Source organism: Pipistrellus kuhlii, unplaced genomic scaffold (assembly GCF_014108245.1).
Source record: "Pipistrellus kuhlii isolate mPipKuh1 unplaced genomic scaffold, mPipKuh1.p scaffold_m20_p_11, whole genome shotgun sequence".
In the NCBI taxonomy this organism is placed as follows: domain Eukaryota; kingdom Metazoa; phylum Chordata; class Mammalia; order Chiroptera; family Vespertilionidae; genus Pipistrellus; species Pipistrellus kuhlii.
The window spans coordinates 28,486,233-28,506,837 of record NW_023425416.1 but is presented as its reverse complement, the minus strand read 5'-3'; the positions used below and the strand labels follow the sequence as shown (position 1 = coordinate 28,506,837).

General features: G+C 46.3%; 2 protein-coding genes across 2 annotated transcripts in view; one reads left to right on the top strand and one right to left on the bottom strand.

Annotated features, from left to right (window-relative positions):
* The window catches only part of LOC118715323 (serotransferrin), a 44,355-nt gene extending 35,990 nt beyond the window's left edge, over window positions 1-8,365 (top strand). Inside the window, exons 20-24 of the mRNA XM_045579277.1 lie at window positions 164-241; window positions 1,567-1,649; window positions 3,557-3,693; window positions 5,368-5,422; window positions 7,184-8,365. Coding sequence (XP_045435233.1) covers window positions 164-241; window positions 1,567-1,649; window positions 3,557-3,693; window positions 5,368-5,422; window positions 7,184-7,397 — 567 coding nt within the window. The 3' untranslated portion in view covers window positions 7,398-8,365. The remainder of the gene's footprint in view (window positions 1-163; window positions 242-1,566; window positions 1,650-3,556; window positions 3,694-5,367; window positions 5,423-7,183) is intronic.
* Window positions 8,366-11,685: 3,320 nt separating this feature from the next.
* Window positions 11,686-20,605, bottom strand: part of RAB6B (RAB6B, member RAS oncogene family) — a 47,346-nt gene continuing 38,426 nt past the window's right edge. The window contains exons 7-8 of the mRNA XM_036431424.2: window positions 18,043-18,109; window positions 11,686-16,146 (exon numbers count right to left, since the gene is read on the bottom strand). Of these exons, the coding sequence (XP_036287317.1) occupies window positions 16,082-16,146; window positions 18,043-18,109 (132 nt within the window). The 3' untranslated portion in view covers window positions 11,686-16,081. The remainder of the gene's footprint in view (window positions 16,147-18,042; window positions 18,110-20,605) is intronic.

The window sequence follows — 20,605 nt, the reverse complement described above, 5'->3', positions numbered from 1 at the left end:
TTTTTCTACAAGTAAAGGGAAAAAAAGTCAGCATGGTTCTTTTCACCTTCTGCAAGCCACACTCATTTATTGGACCACTTAGGAGCGTTAGAACAAAATTACTCTCTTAAAGTTTGCTACTTACATGTTTACACTGATCTCACCCATGTTATTTCTTTTACAGTTGTTAACAGGCCTTTACAGAGACACTCAGACTTCCATCACTGACAGCTCTGCTCTGTACCGAGTCAACAATTCCAGGGTAAGCAGTTCCTAGAATGTTGGGAGTCGTGACCATTTTACTTCACTATGGTGTGTCAGGAAAGGACGTTTCTAACAGAAATTAGTCTAAGGTTGTAGCTTATTGTTATGGATAAATAGAATCTATGTGACAAATTCTGGTCTTGACCATCCAGAACAGATTTAATCACAGCCTCCCTCCTTTGTTGTACCTCATGTACACTGATGTTACATTACATTTTATTAGTATTTGTGTCATAAGGGTGAGCATCAAGCCTTTCTCTTTTCACTTATGTCTTAAATATGTAATACATGCATATGGGACAAAAATTCAAAATGTCAGATCTATGGATTATTTAATAGTGTTTGTTGCAGTGCTGATTATGAAATGTGGTAGTGGGTCCCATCCTGAGGTCCCTAGACTCTTACCTCTATTTAAAAAAACAAAACACATCATATTTTTGCCCATAAAAGACTCACAGACTAAGTGACAGATCATAAGTTCAGCTATGTTTATGTCAAATCTGAGTGATACTGACTTCCTCCTGCTAAACAGTGGTTAAGGATGGCCATGGATAAGGTAGAGTATCTGAGAAATGATTTGTGGGTCTTACGATACATGTGCCAGAGCTGTACCTGAGAGTCTTGCCTTTGGGCAAGACTACATTGAACCTGAGCTCTAGGATGAAGGTCTGGAATAAATAGCATGTAAATGGTGCTTAATGAGTCTGCTTGGTGGGGCACATTCCTCCCTGTTTCAATGATTGTTATCTGGATCAAGAATTGACACAAAATATTGACAGAGTTAGAACAAATGATGTGTCTGGTAGACATATTTAAAATTAAATTATGATAGAAATGTAAAAGAATGTTTTATTATAAAAATTGGGGATCCCTATAATGGTAACAAGCTATATGGTAAAATATAGGGTCTTATATTATTTAGTTTTGCTATTATTTACACTAGGGTATTTCCCCAGCCTCTGATGGACCACACTTCCCTGACTCCCCCAGACAAGGCCAGGTTTTCTCATGTACCCTCAGAACATGTATCAGAGTTGTAATTTTACATTTACATTTATGTAATTTTACATTGTGTTGATATTTCTGATCATAAGGTCTGTTAGAGCAGGGACCATGTCTGTTTTTGTTCATTTTTCCTCGACTGATGATTTACAAATAGAAGATACTTGGTGAACATTTGTTTGATTCATTGATTAATAGAGTGAACTTTTTAAAAATTAATTGGCCACTCTTCTGGTACCTGAAACCTGATATGAAAGGTTTATGTTGTGTATGTGAATCAGGACCAAAACATTAATTTAACGTTTTTGCTGCCATCCTTAGGGCAGTAACCTGACCTTGATTGACCTCCCTGGCCACGAAAGCTTGAGACTTCAGTTTTTAGAGCGGTTCAAGGCTTCAGCCCGGTGAGTAGAAGTGGAATGGGCTTGCCTGAAGTCTGTATATCAAAACATGTTTGCTCTGATGGTATTTGAGAAGCATCTGGTATCCTGGAGTGGAAAGAGCATGGACCCTGGGGTCAGCCAGTTCTGGGTTGCAAACCTACCTTCACGAGGGTTTTATGAGGATTACGTAAGGTAACATTTGACCTGTTTCTCAAAGAGTGTTCATAAAGTGTTAACCCTTATTATCATGTTAATAAAGTTTTCAGTTACTCTGGGGACAGATTTAATAATGTACAGAACTATTAAAATCTGAAAGAAGAATTTTAAGGGTAGGTGGAATCCTAGAAGTTATTAGAATCCAACATTACATATTTATATTTTTGAATTACATAAAATTGATACCTCAAAAGTACAGAACAGTATTTTCATATTTAAATTTTTAAAAAATATATTTTATTGATTTTTTTTTTACAGAGAGGAAGGTAGGGGGATAGAGAGCCAGAAACATCAATGAGAGAGAGACATCGATCAGCTGCCTCCTGAACACCCCCCACTGGGGATGTGCCCGCAGCCAATGTATATGCCCTTGACCGGAATCGAACCTGGGACCTTTCAGTCCGCAGACCAATGCTCTCTCCACTGAGCCAAACCAGTTTCAGCTTAAAATTGTTTTAATGTTACTCTTTTTTTCCTAAAATTCTTGTGCTACAGTTTAAGTTGCTTATACTTATTTAGTTTCTAACTCTGATAAAAACTCAAGAGGAAAATTAATATACCAGATTTCACTGATTTTTAAGACACATTTTAATATCTATTAAATTGAAATGCTACTTATAGTTGATGGTATCATAGTTAATTCACAATATTTTTCTTTCTTAGTTGTACCTGAAATAATGTGTTTTAATTGATGGAATCTTAAGTTTGATGGAATGAAATGATAGTTTTTTTTACTTATTTTTTGAAGATGTATTATATTTTATTGTTGCTTCCTTGGCCACAAGATGGTGGTGATGAGCAATCTATTACAGATGAGATTGTTGGTGTGATTTTAAAAACCAATTTTTTTAAGAGCAATTTTAGGTTTACAGCAAAATTTAAACAGAAGGCATAGATTTCCCATATATTCCTGTCCCCACACATGGATAGTCTCTCCTGTTGTCAACATCCTCCACCAGATTGATGCATTTGTTACAACTGATGAACCTATGTTGATATATCTTAATCACTCAGAGTCTATATTTTACACCAGGATTCACTTTTGGTGTTATACAGACTAAAGATTTGAACAAATGTATAATGACATGTATTCACCATTATAGTATTACACAGAGTATTTTCACTGCCCTATTGATTCCGTTTCTTTAATAGTTGTAGGCCTATTCAGGTTGTATATTTCTTGTGAGAGTTTGGTAGATTGTGCCTTTCAAGGAATTGAACCATTTTACCTAGGTTATCAAATAGGTCAGTATAGAGTTGTTCATATTATTCTTTGATAATCCATGGGATCTGTAGTAATATCCTCTTTTATTTCAGGTATTAGGAATTGTGTCCTTCCTTTTTTTCTTAGTTAGCCTGGCTAGAAGTTTATAAATTTTATTAATTATTTTTTCAGAGAACCAGCTTTTGGGTTTGTTGGTGTTCTCTATTGATTTCCAGTTATCAGTTTCATTGATCTCTGTTTTAACTTTCATTATTTTCTCCTGCTTATTTTAGATTTGATTTGTCTTAATTTTTCAAGCTTCCTAAGGTAGAAGCTTAGTTTATTGATTTTAGGTTTGTCGTCTTTTCTAGTGTATGCATTCATGTCAAAATTTTATAGAGTATAGAATTCTATTGTTGGAATGGATTTTTCTCTTAAAGAAAAATTAAGGATATAATTTTTAAATATTCAATGCTGACATGCCAGTTTTTCATTTTTCCCCCTCCAGGGCTGTTGTGTTTGTTGTGGATAGTGCAGCCTTCCAGCGAGAGGTGAAGGATGTGGCTGAGTTTCTGTATCAAGTCCTCATTGACAGCATGAGTCTGAAGAACGCACCATCATTCTTAATTGTCTGCAATAAGCAAGGTGCCATCACATTTTCTGGCAATAGTAATTGAGGTTTTCCTGGGATTGCTGCTAAGAATTGATATAGTTACCTAAGTTGTTATTGTTCATGAGGAGATACAATTGCTAAACTATATACTGAAGGATATTAATTCTTACAATTTATACTCCTATATTTTTATTAATATTATCATGTTATTTTAAGGCATGACAAAGGAGTGACTATAATAATTTTTTCTTTGATACAGTGTTTTGCTTTTTTAAAATTGTGAGTCATTTTACTTTACCTAGTTAATTTCATCAGATTGACAATATGTCATATCAGATACTCAGCAAGCGGAGTCTCTCAAACAAGTTCATCATCTATTCTGTTTCCCCAAGGGGAGTTTGCAGAAGTTTTTCTTTAACCTGGTAACAATTAAAAACTTTTTAGTCACACCCAATAAAACTAGGCTTCAGTTTCTTTACTTCTAAAATAAGATAGACTAGTTGATCTTTATAGGCCTCTTTCAGATCTGAAATTCTGATTCAATGAAGAGCCCCAATGCATTTCTAAGAAGTGATCAGGTAATCTAACAATGTCAAATCAGGAATCAGTCTTATGATTGTTACCTGACCTTCTCTTTATTTCTCCTATTCAGTATAACAAGGGGAGGTAATATTTATTTGACTTCAGCTGTGTGCCAAACCAGTGCTTGTTTCTTACCACTGTGCACTTGATGCTGTAGCATGCAAAGTTAATATCAGTTGGCAATATGCTTAGCTTACTTTTATATGACAGGTAAGATGTTTCTGATAGAGTGAAGACTCTTATTAAAAATCATAAAATTAGTAAGGTTTTATTTTTGTTAGATTGGTGGGAATTATATATATGTTGAATTAAAATACCTGTAAGGTATGGAAAACTTTCATGAAAGAGCTATTCAGTTTAGAGTCACCAGCTTAATATATTTGTATTATAGGAAAACCCATACATCCAAATGAAAAGCTTACTTTGATAAGGAAGCTACTCGTGGTAGCTTTTTTTTTTTTTTTTTTCCTTTTCTTTAAAAAAAAAGGTATGTGTGGCCCTGGTTCAGTGGTTGGGGTGTTGACTTGTGTATCAAAGGGTTTTTGCAGGTTCAATTCCTGGTCAGGGGTATGTACCTATGTTGTAGATTGGTGGCTACCAATTTCTCTCTCTCTCTCCCTCTCTCTCTCTCTCTATCTCTCTCTCTCTCTCTCTCTCTCTCTCTCTCTCTCTCTCTCTCTCACACACACACACACACACACACACAATCCTTCCTGTCTTCCCCTCCACTCTCTAAAAATCAATGGAAAATGCTGAGACCGGTTTGGCTCAATGGATAGAGCATCAGCTTGGGGACTGAAAGGTCCCGGGTTCGATTCCAGTCAAGGGCATGTACGTTGGTTGCAGGCATATCCCCAGTAGGGGGTGTGCAAGAGGCAGCTGATCGATGACTCTCTCTCATCGATGTTTCTAACTCTATCTCTCTCCCTTCCTCTGTACAAAATCAATAAAATATATTTTTTAAAAAATCAATGGAAAAATATCCTTGGGTGAGGATAAAAAGAAAAGAATATGTGTGAGGTTGAAATGTACTGGTTTAAATAGGAATTTCCCATATATACAAGAAGTCATGGGAAAAGACCCTTTTTGGTTTAAATTTTAACAGTGTCCTCATTTCTTTATAGACATTACAATGGCGAAATCAGCAAAGTTAATTCAGCAACAACTTGAGAAAGAACTGTAAGTATGAATAAGTTCTCTTAGTTAATATCTGAATGGCAACTATGCTGGGTATAATATTCTTAGTTGATAGTTATTTTCTTTCATCATTTTGAATATATCATCCCACTCTCTACTGACCTGCAAGGTTTTTAGTCTTAGTGGATTTTTCCTTGTTTGTGACAGTTTTTTGTCTTGCTGCTTTCAAAGTTCTCTTCCTTCTAAAATTGCATGTTTATCATCTCTTCCCATTCTCTTTATGTTCACTCTCCAGAGACTACATATTGTTTATCATTAGGTTACTGAAATTGAAGTAAGTAGATGATTTAGTGTATCTAAATAGTCTGTTGTAATTGTTGGAAATTACCTTTAGGAAAGAAAATTATATTATTTTTTTAACAGTATAGTTCAAGTCTTTCCATGTTTAAAACACACTTTCCTTAGTCCATTTGCTTTTCACTCTAAAGAGCCATAGAAAACAACCCAGAAGGAAATGCTGTATTGTAATGAAGTAAAATGTTTAAAAATTTATAAAGGCTAGTATCAGTTAAAGTAGGAGTCTAATTTTAGTTTAATCCTTTGTTAGTGAGAATTATTCTCTGTCAGCTTTGAATCATTTTAGTCTTCTGAATAGTAAGGTTTACTATGTATACATGGCATTATGGCAAGAGCTGAATACATATAATGTTTGGGGTGTTTTCCTTTTAAGTTTTTTATTATAAAATATCTTATATACAAAGGAAAATATATAATGCATGTCTTGAGTTTAAAGAGTATTAAAATGAATACCCATTAACCCACCTCCTTGCTTAGCTCCTTCACAAAAGCTATGGGCCCTATGTGCTCTTCCCAAATGCTTTTCCCTTTTTTCCTTGAGTTAGGTAATATTTTGATTTTGTATTTGTTTTTTAAAATACTTTTTCCATAGGCGCGTGTGTGTCTTTATAAGTAAGGTAGTGTTTCGTTTTTCCTGTGGATTCTTCACTAATGTTCATGAATGTCACTGCAGCAAGAAATGCTTTATGTTGTAAGAAAGCAGATTAGCAGCATGTGTTCCTCTGCTTTAGATGGCAGAAAGGGTGGGAGTAGACCCATGAGCATTGCTTAGGCACTGTTTATTAGGGCCAGCAGGTGGCAGTAAGGCGATTTATATTATAAAGGTTTTAGTGGTTAAAGAGGTTGGAGAATAGTAATTGTGCCCAAATAGGATATGAGAATCTGGATTTTGTGGATTTCTAAGCTCTATATTCAAAAGACTAAAGATATACATAATTACCCTATCTACGTACACGTAAATTTCCGAAACTTATATTTTTATAACACTTAGAGCATATATTTAAAAAACACATATATACAGGGTATCCCCAAACTTTAGTAGCTGATAGCTCAATTTTGAAAATGAAATGTATTTTAATTTATAATTAATTCAAAGCCTGTGTATACATTTTTGGGAGGGGGGACATCCTATAATTAAAAATGGCATCATGCAGGAGAGCCTGGTGATGGGGCACTGGGCTGCAAGGAGGTTGGTGTGACCTGGGCCTTTTACTGCTGTCATCTAGCATGGCAGGTTGGACCCCATCTCACCTTTTTACCCAGGAGAGTGATTTATAAATGCACAGGATTATCCAACAGTCATGATAGCATAATTGGCAGTTTCATGATTAAGTATCTAAATGAGTGCTGAAATATTTAGGAAATATCTTGATTTCCTAAAGGCCTTTAACTGTGATATTAAAAATTAAACTCTTCACTTCCTGACTCTTTCATTTTGCCTCACAGCAACACTTTACGAGTCACCCGCTCTGCTGCCCCCAGCACACTGGACAGTTCCAGCGCAGCCCCTGCTCAGCTGGGAAAGAAAGGCAAAGAATTTGAATTCTCGCAGTTGCCCCTCAAAGTGGAGTTCGTGGAGTGTAGTGCCAAGGGTGGAAGAGGAGATGCCAGCTCTGCTGACATCCAGGACTTGGAGAAGTGGCTGGCTAAAATCGCCTGAGGGGCAAACCCAGACACCCAGCTGGGAATGTGTACGTGGTGATGGACAGTTTTGGAAAAGGGTGTAGTTAGAAACATTTCCTTGTACTGGAAACAAGTTATTGTTGAATTCCAGCCTGGAATTTTTTTTAAAAGTCCAGTTCCCCTTATGGCTTTCAAACTTGTCACTTTTATTGACTCGTGTGCCTTCCCTTTGTTAAAGTGTATGTGATGTTTCGTTAGTGTAGCTAGATGTGGGTCAAGGTTTTTGTCACCGTAACAAGCAGACTCCACATAGAGAAGATCAGGAGAACATGGTTACCATCTGAGAAGTTTTCTTTTGTGCTTTGGTTCCTTTTTCCTGGAAACAAACCTCTGTATGGAACCAGTGAATTTCCAATTACCCTTGAGGTTCCTGGGCAGTATATCATTTAGTCCTTTTGAACTCTCAGATTTGTATGTACAATTACAATATGGTCTCCTGACATGTGGAGACAGGTATAAAACAGCAAGGCTGTATTGACAGTGGTCTGTTCTTCATCAGCTCAGTGACTTGTCCACACTCCACCCTCATAGCACTTAAGTTTCCAAAAAAAATGTCACAAACCCTTGGAATTAATCATTTCCAGGTGATAGAACTGTAAGTGCTATTTCGCCAAATGCCAGGGGTCTGGTGTGTTTTAGTGGTTCCCCCTAACGGGAGTAGATCAGATTTAGAAGTTCTGCTTTCTGTGAGGCTGAGGGCTCCTGAGCTATCTTCCTGTGCTGTTGATCAGCTCCTATTGTATACTCTTAGCTAGAATGCTGTGGAACAAATACAAAATGAAAAATGTTCTCTGGATTTTTAACGTGCATTTCACTGATGTTAAAAAAAAAACAAACTTGGCCTTTTTAAAGTGATATTATTTGCTGTCGTCTTAAATGTATGGCTTTTATAAATTATTAATACATTCCTTGGTAAGTAAAACAGCCTTGTTTAGCTCAAAGCAATTAAATAGCATGGTATAATGAGTACAGATGGGAGTGTGTATTAGATTAGGCCTAACTAAGTTTCCAGGGCCTAAAGATTGCAGTGAACACTGGACAAATTCTCCTATCCCTGCTTCACACACTCAGGATCCAGCCCCACTGTCGCTTAAAAGGAGACAAGGGTGGCATGAATAAGTGGGGAGCTAATCCGAGAAGTGTGGTAAGAGCCATAACAGAAGTGTAGGGTGCTCTGGGAGCAAGCAGCAGGAGCACCTAACCTGGCCTTGAGGGATCAGGAAGAATCATTAAAAGCAGATGGAGCTGACAGCGTCCCAGCGAGTGTGGTCCCCAGGTCCACCGTAGCCCAAGCCTCTGCCTGCTGTCCCCCTTCCTGTGGGCCTCTCCAGCTCTGAATGAGGGTACTCCAGCTCTCCTGCCCCAGACCCCGTCACCTGACGCCCGTGTATGAAATAAATGTAAGCTGAGATGACGTTAAGACCTTAATCCTGGCAGAGTTCTCTCTGAAAGCCTCATTGCTACTAGTGCCCCTCCTCTCCTTTGTACTGCTAGCCATGCCCTTTCCTTACTCCCAAGTAGTAATTTAAGGAAGTAGGTAAGAACAGTGGACCAGCAATCAAAAAGGAATGTGATAAATGTGACATGTTTGCATAATCATAATAGATGCTCTTGTGTATCAAATTCATTGGTTTGGTGCTGCTGTGAAGAGGCCTGGGTTCTCTCAGCTTTTCTCTCTCTCTGGTTAATAAAAGTTTTTTACTTTATTGGGGAAATCATAACACCAAAACTGATTGAAGAAGGGGAGCAATGGTGAGTTTTACTCAAGGCCTAAAGAAGGTTGTCTGAAGAAGGCAAGTTCTGTCTCAGAGATTCTCTGAGGTGAGTGTGCATGAGAATTCTCTGATGCTTGTTGAACAGCTGATCTGAGGACCCTGCTCCGAAACATTCAATGTGATAGCAGATCTGGTGTGGCCTCAGGAATCGGCATACCGAACATCCCTTTACAGTCACACGGGGCCCCTGGGATCATCCTGAGTGAACTGGCGGGGAGTGTGCCTTTAGCATGTTTTTAAGTCCTTTGGGTCACAAGCCCTTTTTAGTTTTTCTAACAGGGTGACGTAAGAAGTGGGGCACAGAAGCCCTCCTGGGCGCTCTTCTGCTTCCTTCTCCACTACAGTCTTATAGAGTTGGGCCAGGATGAGGTCATGGAGACTGGTCCATGAGAGTTGGGAAGGGGTTTTGATGGGAGACAGATGTGTTCTTTACCTTGCTGGTATCCTCTTGGCCGTGAAGCCATTCAGCCAAAGTAGGCCTATTCCATCGTGAGATGGGGGGCAGGTGTGGCCAGAGTGGAACGAGGAATGTCAGGTCATGAGGACTGACAGACTAGGCATGACTCTACATCATAGGTGAGACACTTGTGGCTTGAAACACCTTGGGAACAGCAGTGTCTGAGCTGCTGTGTATTGGGGGGGTGGGGGGGGGTGGGGAGTACTGACACCTGCCTCCAGGGCAGCAGCCACCTCATGGGAATGACTAGCCTGCCATGGAGAGGTGCAGGCCACAGAGATGCCACGGTGCAGGGGCAGCTGCGATGAGTAAGCCCTGGGCACTCCATTGGTCAGTACTGCCTGCTTCCGGAATGGAATCTTCCAGGCGTATGGAGTGCACATGCAGATAGACCAAGGGGTCTAGGCACCGGCCCTGCTGTCTATTCTAGCCCTTCTTTCAAGCTCTTTTTGCAAGGGTTCCGGGTCCTTGGAATTAGGTTCTAGGTCCCATCCTTACCATGTGCCTGCCAGTTTCCTGAGGTCCTGGCTCCTGATCAAGAACAGATGCTGTTGGGGAGTCCCTAGGGTTTTCCACTTACCTTCTCCCATGGCCCCTGTCTGAGTGCCTCCTGGGATTCCAGTGGTCCTGCTGAGTGTGAGGCACGTGGCCATGGTCCGCTGTCTTGAGATCATTTCAGCCAGAATGTTGTGTTGCTGCTTTTTAAAAAAAAGACTTGAGTTTAGTTCAGAATTGTCAAAGCTTCAGTTGGTTTATGCCCATTCTCACCTGAAGGATATTAAGATGCTGAGCTCTTCTTTCAACCCTTCACATAGTTAAAGTTGATTACTACCCTGGCTTTTGTGCAAGAAAGGAATGGTAATCCTACTTTCTCTCCAACTACAAAGCCCTAAATTGTTGATTGCTCACAAGAGCCTTGTGTGGCACTCATTCGTTCAGAAAACAAGCCCTGTGCCAGGTTCCAGGAATAGTGACTGCAGCACAATTCCTGCTTCTTGAGGTGTACAGTCCCATTCGGAGGCGGAAAACAAATTCTCTGTGCCTCCCTCTCTTCCCTCATCTCATCAGCGTGACCTCCTCCACGGCCCTGCTGGTTCCTGAGAACCGCGTGGCCAGGCGTACTGCCCCAATAGGGCTGCCACTTCTTCCTATGGCTTGTGTCTCAGTTCCTCCGGGGATTCCAGTGTCTCCCTGTAGCCCTGTGAGCGTGAGGTACTTGTGTTGACTTAAGATTCTTTTGTTTCAACTGAACTAGGCTTTTTTATTTATTTTTTATTTTTTTATTTTTTATTTTTTACAGAGAGGAAGGGAGAGGGATAGAGAGCTAGAAACATTGATGAGAGAGAGACACCGATCAGCTGCCTCCTGCACACATCCCACTGGGGATGTGCCCACAACCAAGGTACATGCCCTTGACCGGAATCAAACCTGGAACCTTTCAGTCCACAGGCCGACGCTCTATTCACTGAGCCAAACCAGCTTCGGCTGCACTAGGCTTTTTTTTTTTTAGCACAGGATTATCAAAGTTCTTGGACAGTCCTGCGTGTGATGCCATTCTCAGATTATGCACCCCTTCCAAGTCATGTTGCCCAGAATACTGTAATCTTGGGGAATTTATGGTCCACCTTCAATTCTTGCCTCTAAATGGCTTCCTGGAAATCATCAGAAGGAAGAGAGATACAGTCCCTGCACCCACCCTTGATCACCCCTAGCCCTGGCCAGTGGGGAGCAGGGAAGACAGAAGACACATACCCTGAGACTCAGTCCTGCCTGGAGTTTCCCTAACCACCAGCCTTAAGGCAGAATGGAGATTACGGAAGTGAGTGTGTCCCTCTGAGTTGGTGGCGAGCCCAGGTGAGTGGGAGGAAGAAAGAAGCAGAGGGCTTTGGGTAGTGGACAGACATATATAGGAGGGTCTTTGTGGAGCATGCACTTGAGGAAATACTTTTTCACATACCACACCCTCCCCATAACCCTTCCCCTGCCCCACATATGATCGAACCACTTAGAAATATTAGACAAGACGCTTTGCGTTGAGAATTAGGACAGTTTATTGTTTGATCAACATGCTGAGTCTTCCACATTTTACACAGTTTTATGTAAAGTCAATGTGGCCGTTTATGCCTGCTGAGCCAGCAAGAGATGGGCACGCCACCCTCTATGTTCCTCATGGCTAGTCCCTTCCTGGGGGTGGGCGCGGGAAGTGAGGGGGCAAGTTGATACACACCGTGACAGGGACTGGCTTTTGACGTACGGACACCTCCCGCTGGAAGGAAGCACCCAAACCCCACTGCCGGCAGCATCACCCATACCCGACTGGCGTCCAGGAGTTCACACATTGAGAGCCCAAGGTTTTGGAACACCTAAATAGTTCAAACAAAAATGCAAAGAGTGCCCTCGTTTGTGGATGCCCACAGCAATCAGAGTGGAGCTGGGGACTGGCCCTTCTTTGCAACGGAGGAGCCTGAGATGTACGTGGATTCTTTCCTGGCTCGCTCAGATGCTGGACAGAACCTCATGTCCCAACCAGAGTAGAGTCTGGTGAACACCCACGCACAGCAGCCCTTTATGTGCAGGCACACGGTCACGTTTGTATACACAGTGGGCGACGGGGATGGAAACATCTTGGTTCTGACTGCTTCCGATTTGCTCGGAAGTCACCCTTCTCTATCTTGGTTTTCCTGCCTGTGAAGCAGGAAGGGTTGGAGACCTCTGCCTCACACCGCTGCAGCCAGGTGACAGTGCCTCACATTCTTGGGGAAGAGGTAGTTTGGAAACTAGTGAGCATACAACCCGGCTTGGTTGATGCAGACAGACAGACTTCTACTCAGCTGCCCCTCGTGCGGCTCAGACACACCTCACAGTCCTCGGCTGCCTGTTCTCACCTTCTGATATCCTCACCTGCCTTTGCCGTGTGAAGGAATGTGGCTGCACTGCCTGCAGACACCGAAGCCAGCGGTGCCGTGGTCACATCTGGTCCCTGAGGGCAGGGGCTCCAGCGCTGGCCGCCACCAAGATGTGTCTGCATCCTTAGCTACCACCATTGCAAGCCTGTTTCTGTTGCCTGAGACACTTGAACTGACCTGGCCATCGCTCCTCGGACCTAGGAACATGACAGAATTTTGGAGGATGCTGACGGGAAGGGAGCAGTGACGGGAAGAGAGTGGTGACCGTGAGAGCAGGGGGGCCTCTGGCAAAAGAAACTTGCTTCTATCAGTCAGCGAGCGAGCTCACCCTGGACGACACAACTGCACCTCTAGCACTCAAGATGTTCCCGCCACACTTTCATTCCGCCGCGTGCACATTTCAAATAGGCATCTGCTTTTTCCGTCTTAGGCTCGATTTTTCAGTGCCTGTGAAACGGGGGCTTTTCCAACAGCTTTTCTTGGACATCCCCAAAGGGGGAAAAAAGAAAAAAGACCCAAAGAAGATGACTCCACTCACCTCCCAAGTCAGGGCTAGTCTTGGAGGAGAGGGACTGAACTACGGGTAAACGGATCATTTCCCAAAAGGAGTCCTCCACTTTGCCATGTGCTAGCCCATCGGGATTCAGCAAAGACGTCAGTCACAGGGGGATGCCGAGGCGATGTCAAGACATAACCTGGTCATTGAATGATTGAACCTGAACTGAGTTGAAATCCTACCTCTAAGCAAGAGGACAGCGGTGGCACCTGCCTGCTCAACACAAAGGCCAAAGAACAGTGCACTTCTGTGCAAGAGATCTGGCTGCCCTAACAGGCGCCAGGAAACGAGGGGGTGGGGGGAGGAGGGTCCTGGAATGGAATGGCACCACCAAGATGGAGGACAAGATGGGGCAACTGCCCTCACCTTCGGAGGTCCCCAGGGCTGGGGAGAGCCTGGACTCCAAAGGGAGGATGTTGTGTACCTGCTAGGAAAGGCGGGGCTCACGGAGGCCACGCCGAACCAAGCGGTATTTATCGTGTCTCTTACTGCTCCTGTAGGCTGTGATGGAACAGAGTTCATGGTGCCTTGGGTACGTCTGCACGTGAGAAAGGAACTGAGTTTCTACTTTGTGTGTGTGTGTTGTTTTTTTTACAGGAATGTTTTAAAAAAAAGCTACTCTTTAGTACCAAGAAAATAAAAATCCACCGTACATTCATGCCACCGAGGCCCAGGGCAGATCCCTGCAAATGGGGGCTGTCCCTGAGGCCACAAGCAATGGCCCTCGCTGCCACCCAGGCTGGATGCTGTAACACGGGCTCCTGTAAATTCCCACGAGGTAAGTAAGCACTCTTCCAACGAGCACCACTTGGGGGTGTGCCATGGTGGTGTGGGGGGTGCTGGCCCACGAGGCATGCACACCCGTGCATATAAGTACATAGGAGGAGAAATGGTGCACATATTCCCGTGGGCTATTTTTTGCCTGTAGTTTAACACATCTATGTAATTATTTTATTGATGGCAAGACAATCACAAGTTTTGTGTTGTTTTTTTTTTTTTTACAATATTAAGTACTACTTATTTCAACACGTCGCCGCAGTACTTTGGAATTTTCAAAACTGTTATCACAACGCAAGTTCCAACCGGAGAGCAGGAAGAACAAGAATATACGTTGAGCACGTGTACCTCTGTGAGAATGTGTGTGGGAGGTGTATACACAAGTCTATCTCTATATATAATTATGTACACACATATAAAAACTAAACACACGACACTGGGATTACGTCCGTACGTTGCAACGTCTTTGCCTTTAGGAAGAGGAACTCGGCGGCGGGGATTCTGCTCCCTCTTCTCTCCACCTGAAGATACATCTCTCTTTAAAGATCAGCTCTGACGCTCCATCTCCTTAGCTGAACCTGTGTGGCAGGCCCACTGGACAAATAGCAGTGGGTCCTGCCAGGCTTCGCTGCACTTACTGGCTGCCATTTTGGATTCGTTTCTGAGAAGTTCCAAAAATTCATTGCAATAGTTTGAGCACTGCTTTGTGGAGGAATTCACACCCCAGATGGCCCTTTCGCTCCCCTGGGACATGCCCAACAGCAGCCTGGAGGAAGCCAGTGCCAGCTTGCAGGGCGGGGGTTTACCCTTTTTTGGCCAGAGTTGCCGTTCACTGCCTGGCTTTCGCTCAGGCTCAGGGTCGGTGAGTCTGGGTCTGTTTGGAACACAGGCCAAGTGGGTTCCATCACTTAATGAGAAGATAGAGTTCTCCTCGGAGGGTTTTACAGGTGCTCAGACTTAGCCCTTCTCAGAAATGAGTAAAAAATGGCAACGATCTGGGCAGAGAAACCCCACTGCAGCCCTCCTCTTAGGCAACAACATCAGCAAAAGATTGTGCAAAGCACATCAAGAAGCCAGCTTTTCCAAATCAGCACTCAACGTTATTAGCAACCGAGGCCCTGGGCCTTTAAGGTGGTGGTTCTGCAGACAACACTCCCTGAGGCCGCACAACGAGTCTCTGCTCTTCCCTTAGAGTCAACCCAGATATGTGTGCTGAACGCTGGGCCGGGTGGTTTAGGCATTTTCAGAAGTACACACGGTGCCCCAAGCCTCCGAACCAACCACACATCAACATGACCCACAGTTGCCAACAGCACCCCATCCTTCCTTTCTTCCGGGGACCTCTTGTTCTGCCAATCACTGACGGGGCCACAGAGAACACCAGGGTGTGCCTGTGGCCAGTGCTCTGCCCGCCTTCAAGGCTTCTCAGGGAGGAGAAGGGAGAAGCAGGTGTAATTGCAGTGGGGCCTGCAGCCGGGCTCCCTGCTGTCCAGGAGACCTTCATGTCAGCTCGGGGCCATGCCTGGTGCCCCATTCTGGCCACGGAGGAAGGGCAGGGTCAGAGCTGCCTCCTCAGAGGCTGTTTTGTTCAGGGGGTTATTTAACCAGGTCGGACCTGTTTGGTGGGACCTGGTCGGTCAGGGCAGGATGGCGCGGGATTGGAGCCTAATTAGATTGCTCAGTTCATGTTTTAGTTTATTGGGCTGGGGGCTGGGGGCTGGGAGGAGGGCAGAGTCGATGCACAGTTGAAAGAGGACAGGAAGGAGGAGGTGTGTGGGAAAAGGTTCTCTTGTAAGTTTACAAATATACAAAAACAGAAAAAAAAAGCACATCTTTCAAATAAAAATGATTACATTTTTTTTTTATCTGGCAAAAAGTCGTATACACATGATTAAAATTTCTTTCTTTTTTTTTTAAATTTTAACCGTTTTTGGCAATCTTAATAAAGTACAATATATTACAACCAAACCAAAAAATAGTTGTTTGAGTAACAGCTGTTAAGAGTGACTGTGATCCCTGATGCCCGGCCTCCCTCCCCACCCGACCCTGCTCCTAAAGACAGAGAGAAAAGAAAAATCCTCCCATCCGGATAAGCTCGTTTCCCACCCCCCTTTAGGAAGCTAACCAATAGGAAGCAACACAACAAGCGAGTAGTAGTGTCGGAGGAGGAAGCCTTGGGGCCAGGCTGCATTAGCAGGAGCAGCCGCCTTCGCTGGCCGGGGGCTCCTGGGGCTTGTCCAGCTTGATGTCGATCACTGCAGGGGGCTGGGCTAAGGAAGAGGACTCTCACGGAGAAGCTGCCACTGGGCCTCAGGCCCTCCCTGTCCACCCCTCAGCTGCCCTGCCCACCCCCTCTTCCCCTCCACAAACACCCGACTCTGCTTGGCCTGGGGTGGGAGGATGCAGGGCCCCCAGCCCACCCCAAAGTGCCCTGGAGGTGGAGAGCATGGACCCCACATCTGGAAGCACATGGCTCCTGGGGTCTTGTCCTCGTCTGCCGCGGCAGCATGCTCTCCGGTCAGTGTGCGTGTCACTTAGACTCTGAGGATGCCGTGTCCCTGCGGGAGGACCTCAGCACAGCCCCCTCTCCAGCCTTTCCATCGGTGCCCAGGGCCTGGAGAAGGCTGGAGAGGCGCCAATCAGAACTACCTGAGCAGTGGGTTCAAGCTGCACAGACGGGCTCTGCCCTCTGCCCTCGGCAGGCTGTATACTACCATGCCAGGCCCCTCACACGGAGCACCACACGGGATGACTCCTCCTGGCCAGGCTCCGGGGCAGCTGTGGGACTGCTCTGGGGTCGGGGAGCAGGGTGGGAGGTAGGAGGCCTGCTATGGGATCTCTTACTGGCACCCTAGGGATGTTTTGGGGGCCCTGTTTAAGGGCTGTGGGAAGATTCTTCTGCCTGTAAGCACAGTCGGCCCTGGGTGCCCACAGGCTCTGCCTCTGTGGGTGGATTCCACCAATTGTGAATAAAAAGTATTTTGGGGGGGAAATGTTCTGCTGTTGCTGACGTGTGCGGTTAAGCCTACAACACTTGCATGTGAACTGAACATGAACGTTAGTTTTTGTCACTGTTCCCTAAGCAGTACAGTTAACAACTATTCACATAGCATTTACGTGGCATTGGACATTGTAAGTGGTTTGGAGATGATGTGAAGTATAGGGGAGGATGTGCGTAGGTTATATGCAATTACTACGCCATGTCATTGAAGGGGCTTGAGCATCGAGGAGTTTGATATCCAGGAGGTGGGAGGCAGAAGGGGGGAGGGTCCTAGAACCAATCCCCTGCAGAATCAGAGGGGTGGCTGTGCGAGAAAAAGCCACGCTTCTCCTGAAGATCCGTTTCCCTCCTTGCCACTTGTTGGCCATTCAGCCACGGCATATATTTCGAGTTTGGCTTCATCTCTTTCTTGTCCTTGTTTTCCTACCTTTATTTTACCTGTGCCCTGATTTTCTCTCGTGTGTGTACACATATGCATTTTTATCTTTGTGTGTGTGTGTTTGTGTATCTATATCAATTTATCTATATCTATATACACATTTTTTATAACATGGCTGAGTATAAGTAAACAAGTCAACAGATAATGAATAGCTACCTTCTTCCTATTGGGCAAATCAGACGGTATCTCTGAACCTCCATGTCCGTTCTGGTGTTGCCTGTGGTGTGGGGTGTGAGACCCTGTCCCGGGAACAGTGGTGAGCTCTGGGGCTGTGCAGGGCTGGGCCGAGGGAGCAGCAGGACGCATCTGCTGGGGGCTGCCTCGTGTGGAGCAGGCTGAACCATGTTGAAATCATATGTGAGCGTAAAGAGAGAAACCCTCTCTGCAGTGGCCACTCTACTTACACCACGAAATACAGATCGATGTCCACTTTAAAGAAGGGCAGCGCCACTATGTCTCCCTCCCCGCCTCTCCCACCATACATCCCTCCGGTATCCCTCCCTGTGTGGGAAGGGTCAGCTTCGGTGGTTCGAGCTGGATGGGCCTTAAAGACCTTGGCTCTCAGCCTCGTCCCTGCACAGAGCCCCACCCCATGTCCGCCAGCGGGAAGCTGGGCTGGAGGCAGGCCAGCTCGTTCACTGCTCTGAGGTACTAAGATGGGTAAATGGCTTCTCCAGCACATCTCCCACCACTCGTCACCGAAAAGGATACTCCCTTCTTTACTTTTCTCCTGAACATTCTCCATCCCAGGCAGAGCCGACGCCACACGTCGAAAGAGCTGGAGACAGGGAGATGCAGCATGAGCCCCCTGTACCCAGTTTTCCCTCCTGCTCCCACTGTGTCTACACCCTCCTGCCTCTACTCACCCCACCCTGGGCTTCACTGTCTTGCATGTCCCACTGACTGTGTCCTGGAGGGCAGAGCTACACCGACTTCTCTCTCCTCCACCTGCCCCCCCTACTCCGTCTCTCTCCTCCCCCCCCCCCCCGCCGCCGCCCTCCCCCCCCCCCCCCCCCCCCCCCGCGCCTCTCACAGCATTGGGCCTTGGCAGGCTGGCCAGGGGTCATGAGGAGCTGAGCTTGGGTCATGGTGTCTGAAAGGCACCTATCCCCATGCAGATAATGACCTGGACCCTGGGAGTCAGCCCTTAGGAGGGCTCCTGTCCTGCGGTCCATGTAGGGACTGGGTGTGGGGAACCCATTTCCCACCTGCCCTTGAGACAAATGAGCCTCTCAGGGAGTCCTGCACGTTCATGGGCATTGACGCAGCTGGGGCCTGGGAGCCAGGGCCACCCGGGCACCGCAGAGAGACTTTCCTGAGAGAACAACACCGGAGCGTGAACGTGCCATTGTGGGTTTGTCTGGGGATGGGTGTGTGATGTGCACACTGTGTGGAGTATGTGTGGTGTCTGTGTGTGTGCGCATTTGTGAAGTGTGTGGGGGAGTGTGTGCGGTGTGTATGTGCACATGGGGCTTCTGTGCGTGTAAGTGCGTGGGGAGAAATGTGTGGGGTGTGTGTGGGGTGTCAGGGAGGAGGTGACAGAGCACAAGTACAAGGCACCAGAAGATTCTGAATGCTCCCCTTCTTCCCCTGAAGACCAACTGCAGGAACTCGGTGGGCCCTGGGCTTACAACGTCTCTGCGTGAGCTCGCTGAGGACGGGGTGCATCTCAGTCCCGGGTTCCCCAGAGCCCAGCCTTATTGGAGCACCAGGCCGGGTGAGGGCCCCGTGGAGCACTCAGGGCCAAAGGCAGTGAGGGCCTGAGGGGTGACGCCACTGGCCTGCCTGGCAGGGTGTGGGCCCTATGGGTGCTGCAGAAAGGGCTCCGAGTGGGGCAGGCAGGATCGGGCGAGGGTGCAGAGGGCCTGGGTCACTCCTTGGATCTTTCCTTTGTGGTCCTGACCCAGGCAGCCCTGCTCTGAACGTCAAAATGGTCACCGCTCCTACTAACGGCCAAGGTGACAGAAGGCAGCTTGTGGGTCTCTGAGAGCAGATAGGATCAGGGTTAGGATCCACGAGTCTGCACTGCATGGAGACCCTCTGAACCACACAGGGTCTCAACCAACCATACTGAACTGCTCAGACCATTGTGGGGTCCAGACCATACTAGGAAGGGAGGCATCAGCGCCCCCCTCACCCTGACCCCTCTGCGCCCCGCCCCCATGACTCCCCATTCAGATGCGAAGAGCAGCAGCCGGCATTCCTGTATGCCTCCAGGGACAGGGACGGGTAGCTCCCTCCTCCAGGAGACACCACAGCAGCCTGGCCTTACAGGGGAGGAGGCTGGGAAGGGGGTGCGAATGAATGGAGACGTTGTAGTCCAATTGGGGGACTGAGTCCTGGAACTTGGGGCTCCCACTCTGTCTCTGCTCCTCTGCCACCTTCCCCACAGCCACTGCCACTGTTCACATGGCGTGAATCTTCACCGCACCCAGGCAGCTTGTCTAGTGTTCGCCGAGCACCAACGGGGACGGCGGGCAGAAGTGACATCCCCCAGCCAAGCCATGCTCCCCACTTGGTGTCCCCTGCCCAGGCCACAGGCACCCGAACTGCCCCACCTTTACTCATGCTGTTCCCCTTGCCCGGATATCCTCCCTCCTGTCACCTCTCCAAGTCCTCTCCTTCTCAGAGGCAGAGGCTCCTAACCCGCTGTGAACCACAGGCCCCTCTGGCAGCCTGGTGACACCCACACACGCCCTCTAAGGGTGTGATATCCATTACACAGGAGCACAAAGGAAGCCACTTAGTATTGAAATACACTTCTAAGCTCTTTAAAGACACAAGTTCGTGACAAAGCACGAACGTGTAACACAGCAAGAGCCGGCGGTGTGTCTAAGAACCACCGTGATACCGAAGCAGTGACGGGATCCCGTAACACACTGCCAGGCGATAAGAGCACAGCCATGTGATTCCTGCGTGATAGAGCCACGGGGCTGCTGCCGGGACGGGCGTGCTGCCTACACTCACCGCTGAAGGCAACGACGCTAAAGAGCGCTTAGAAGTGAGCGCTGATAAAGCTGTGCTTTTTCCGGCCCACGGCCGCTGGCCTGCTGCATTGCATCACGGATTCCTCTACGGCTCCTCGGATGATTCTGTTTCACAGGCCTGTCCCTTCCTGAGAGCCCCAGCGTACCCAGGTGGCCTCCTTTCTCCAAGCCTGCCTGACCCTGCAGCCCCTGAGCTCTGCCAAGCACAAGGCATGAACGCCTGCACCCCCTTCCATCTCCAGCCGCTGGGGAAACGGTGCCTCTTTCAGCCCCTGGAAGCTGGTGAC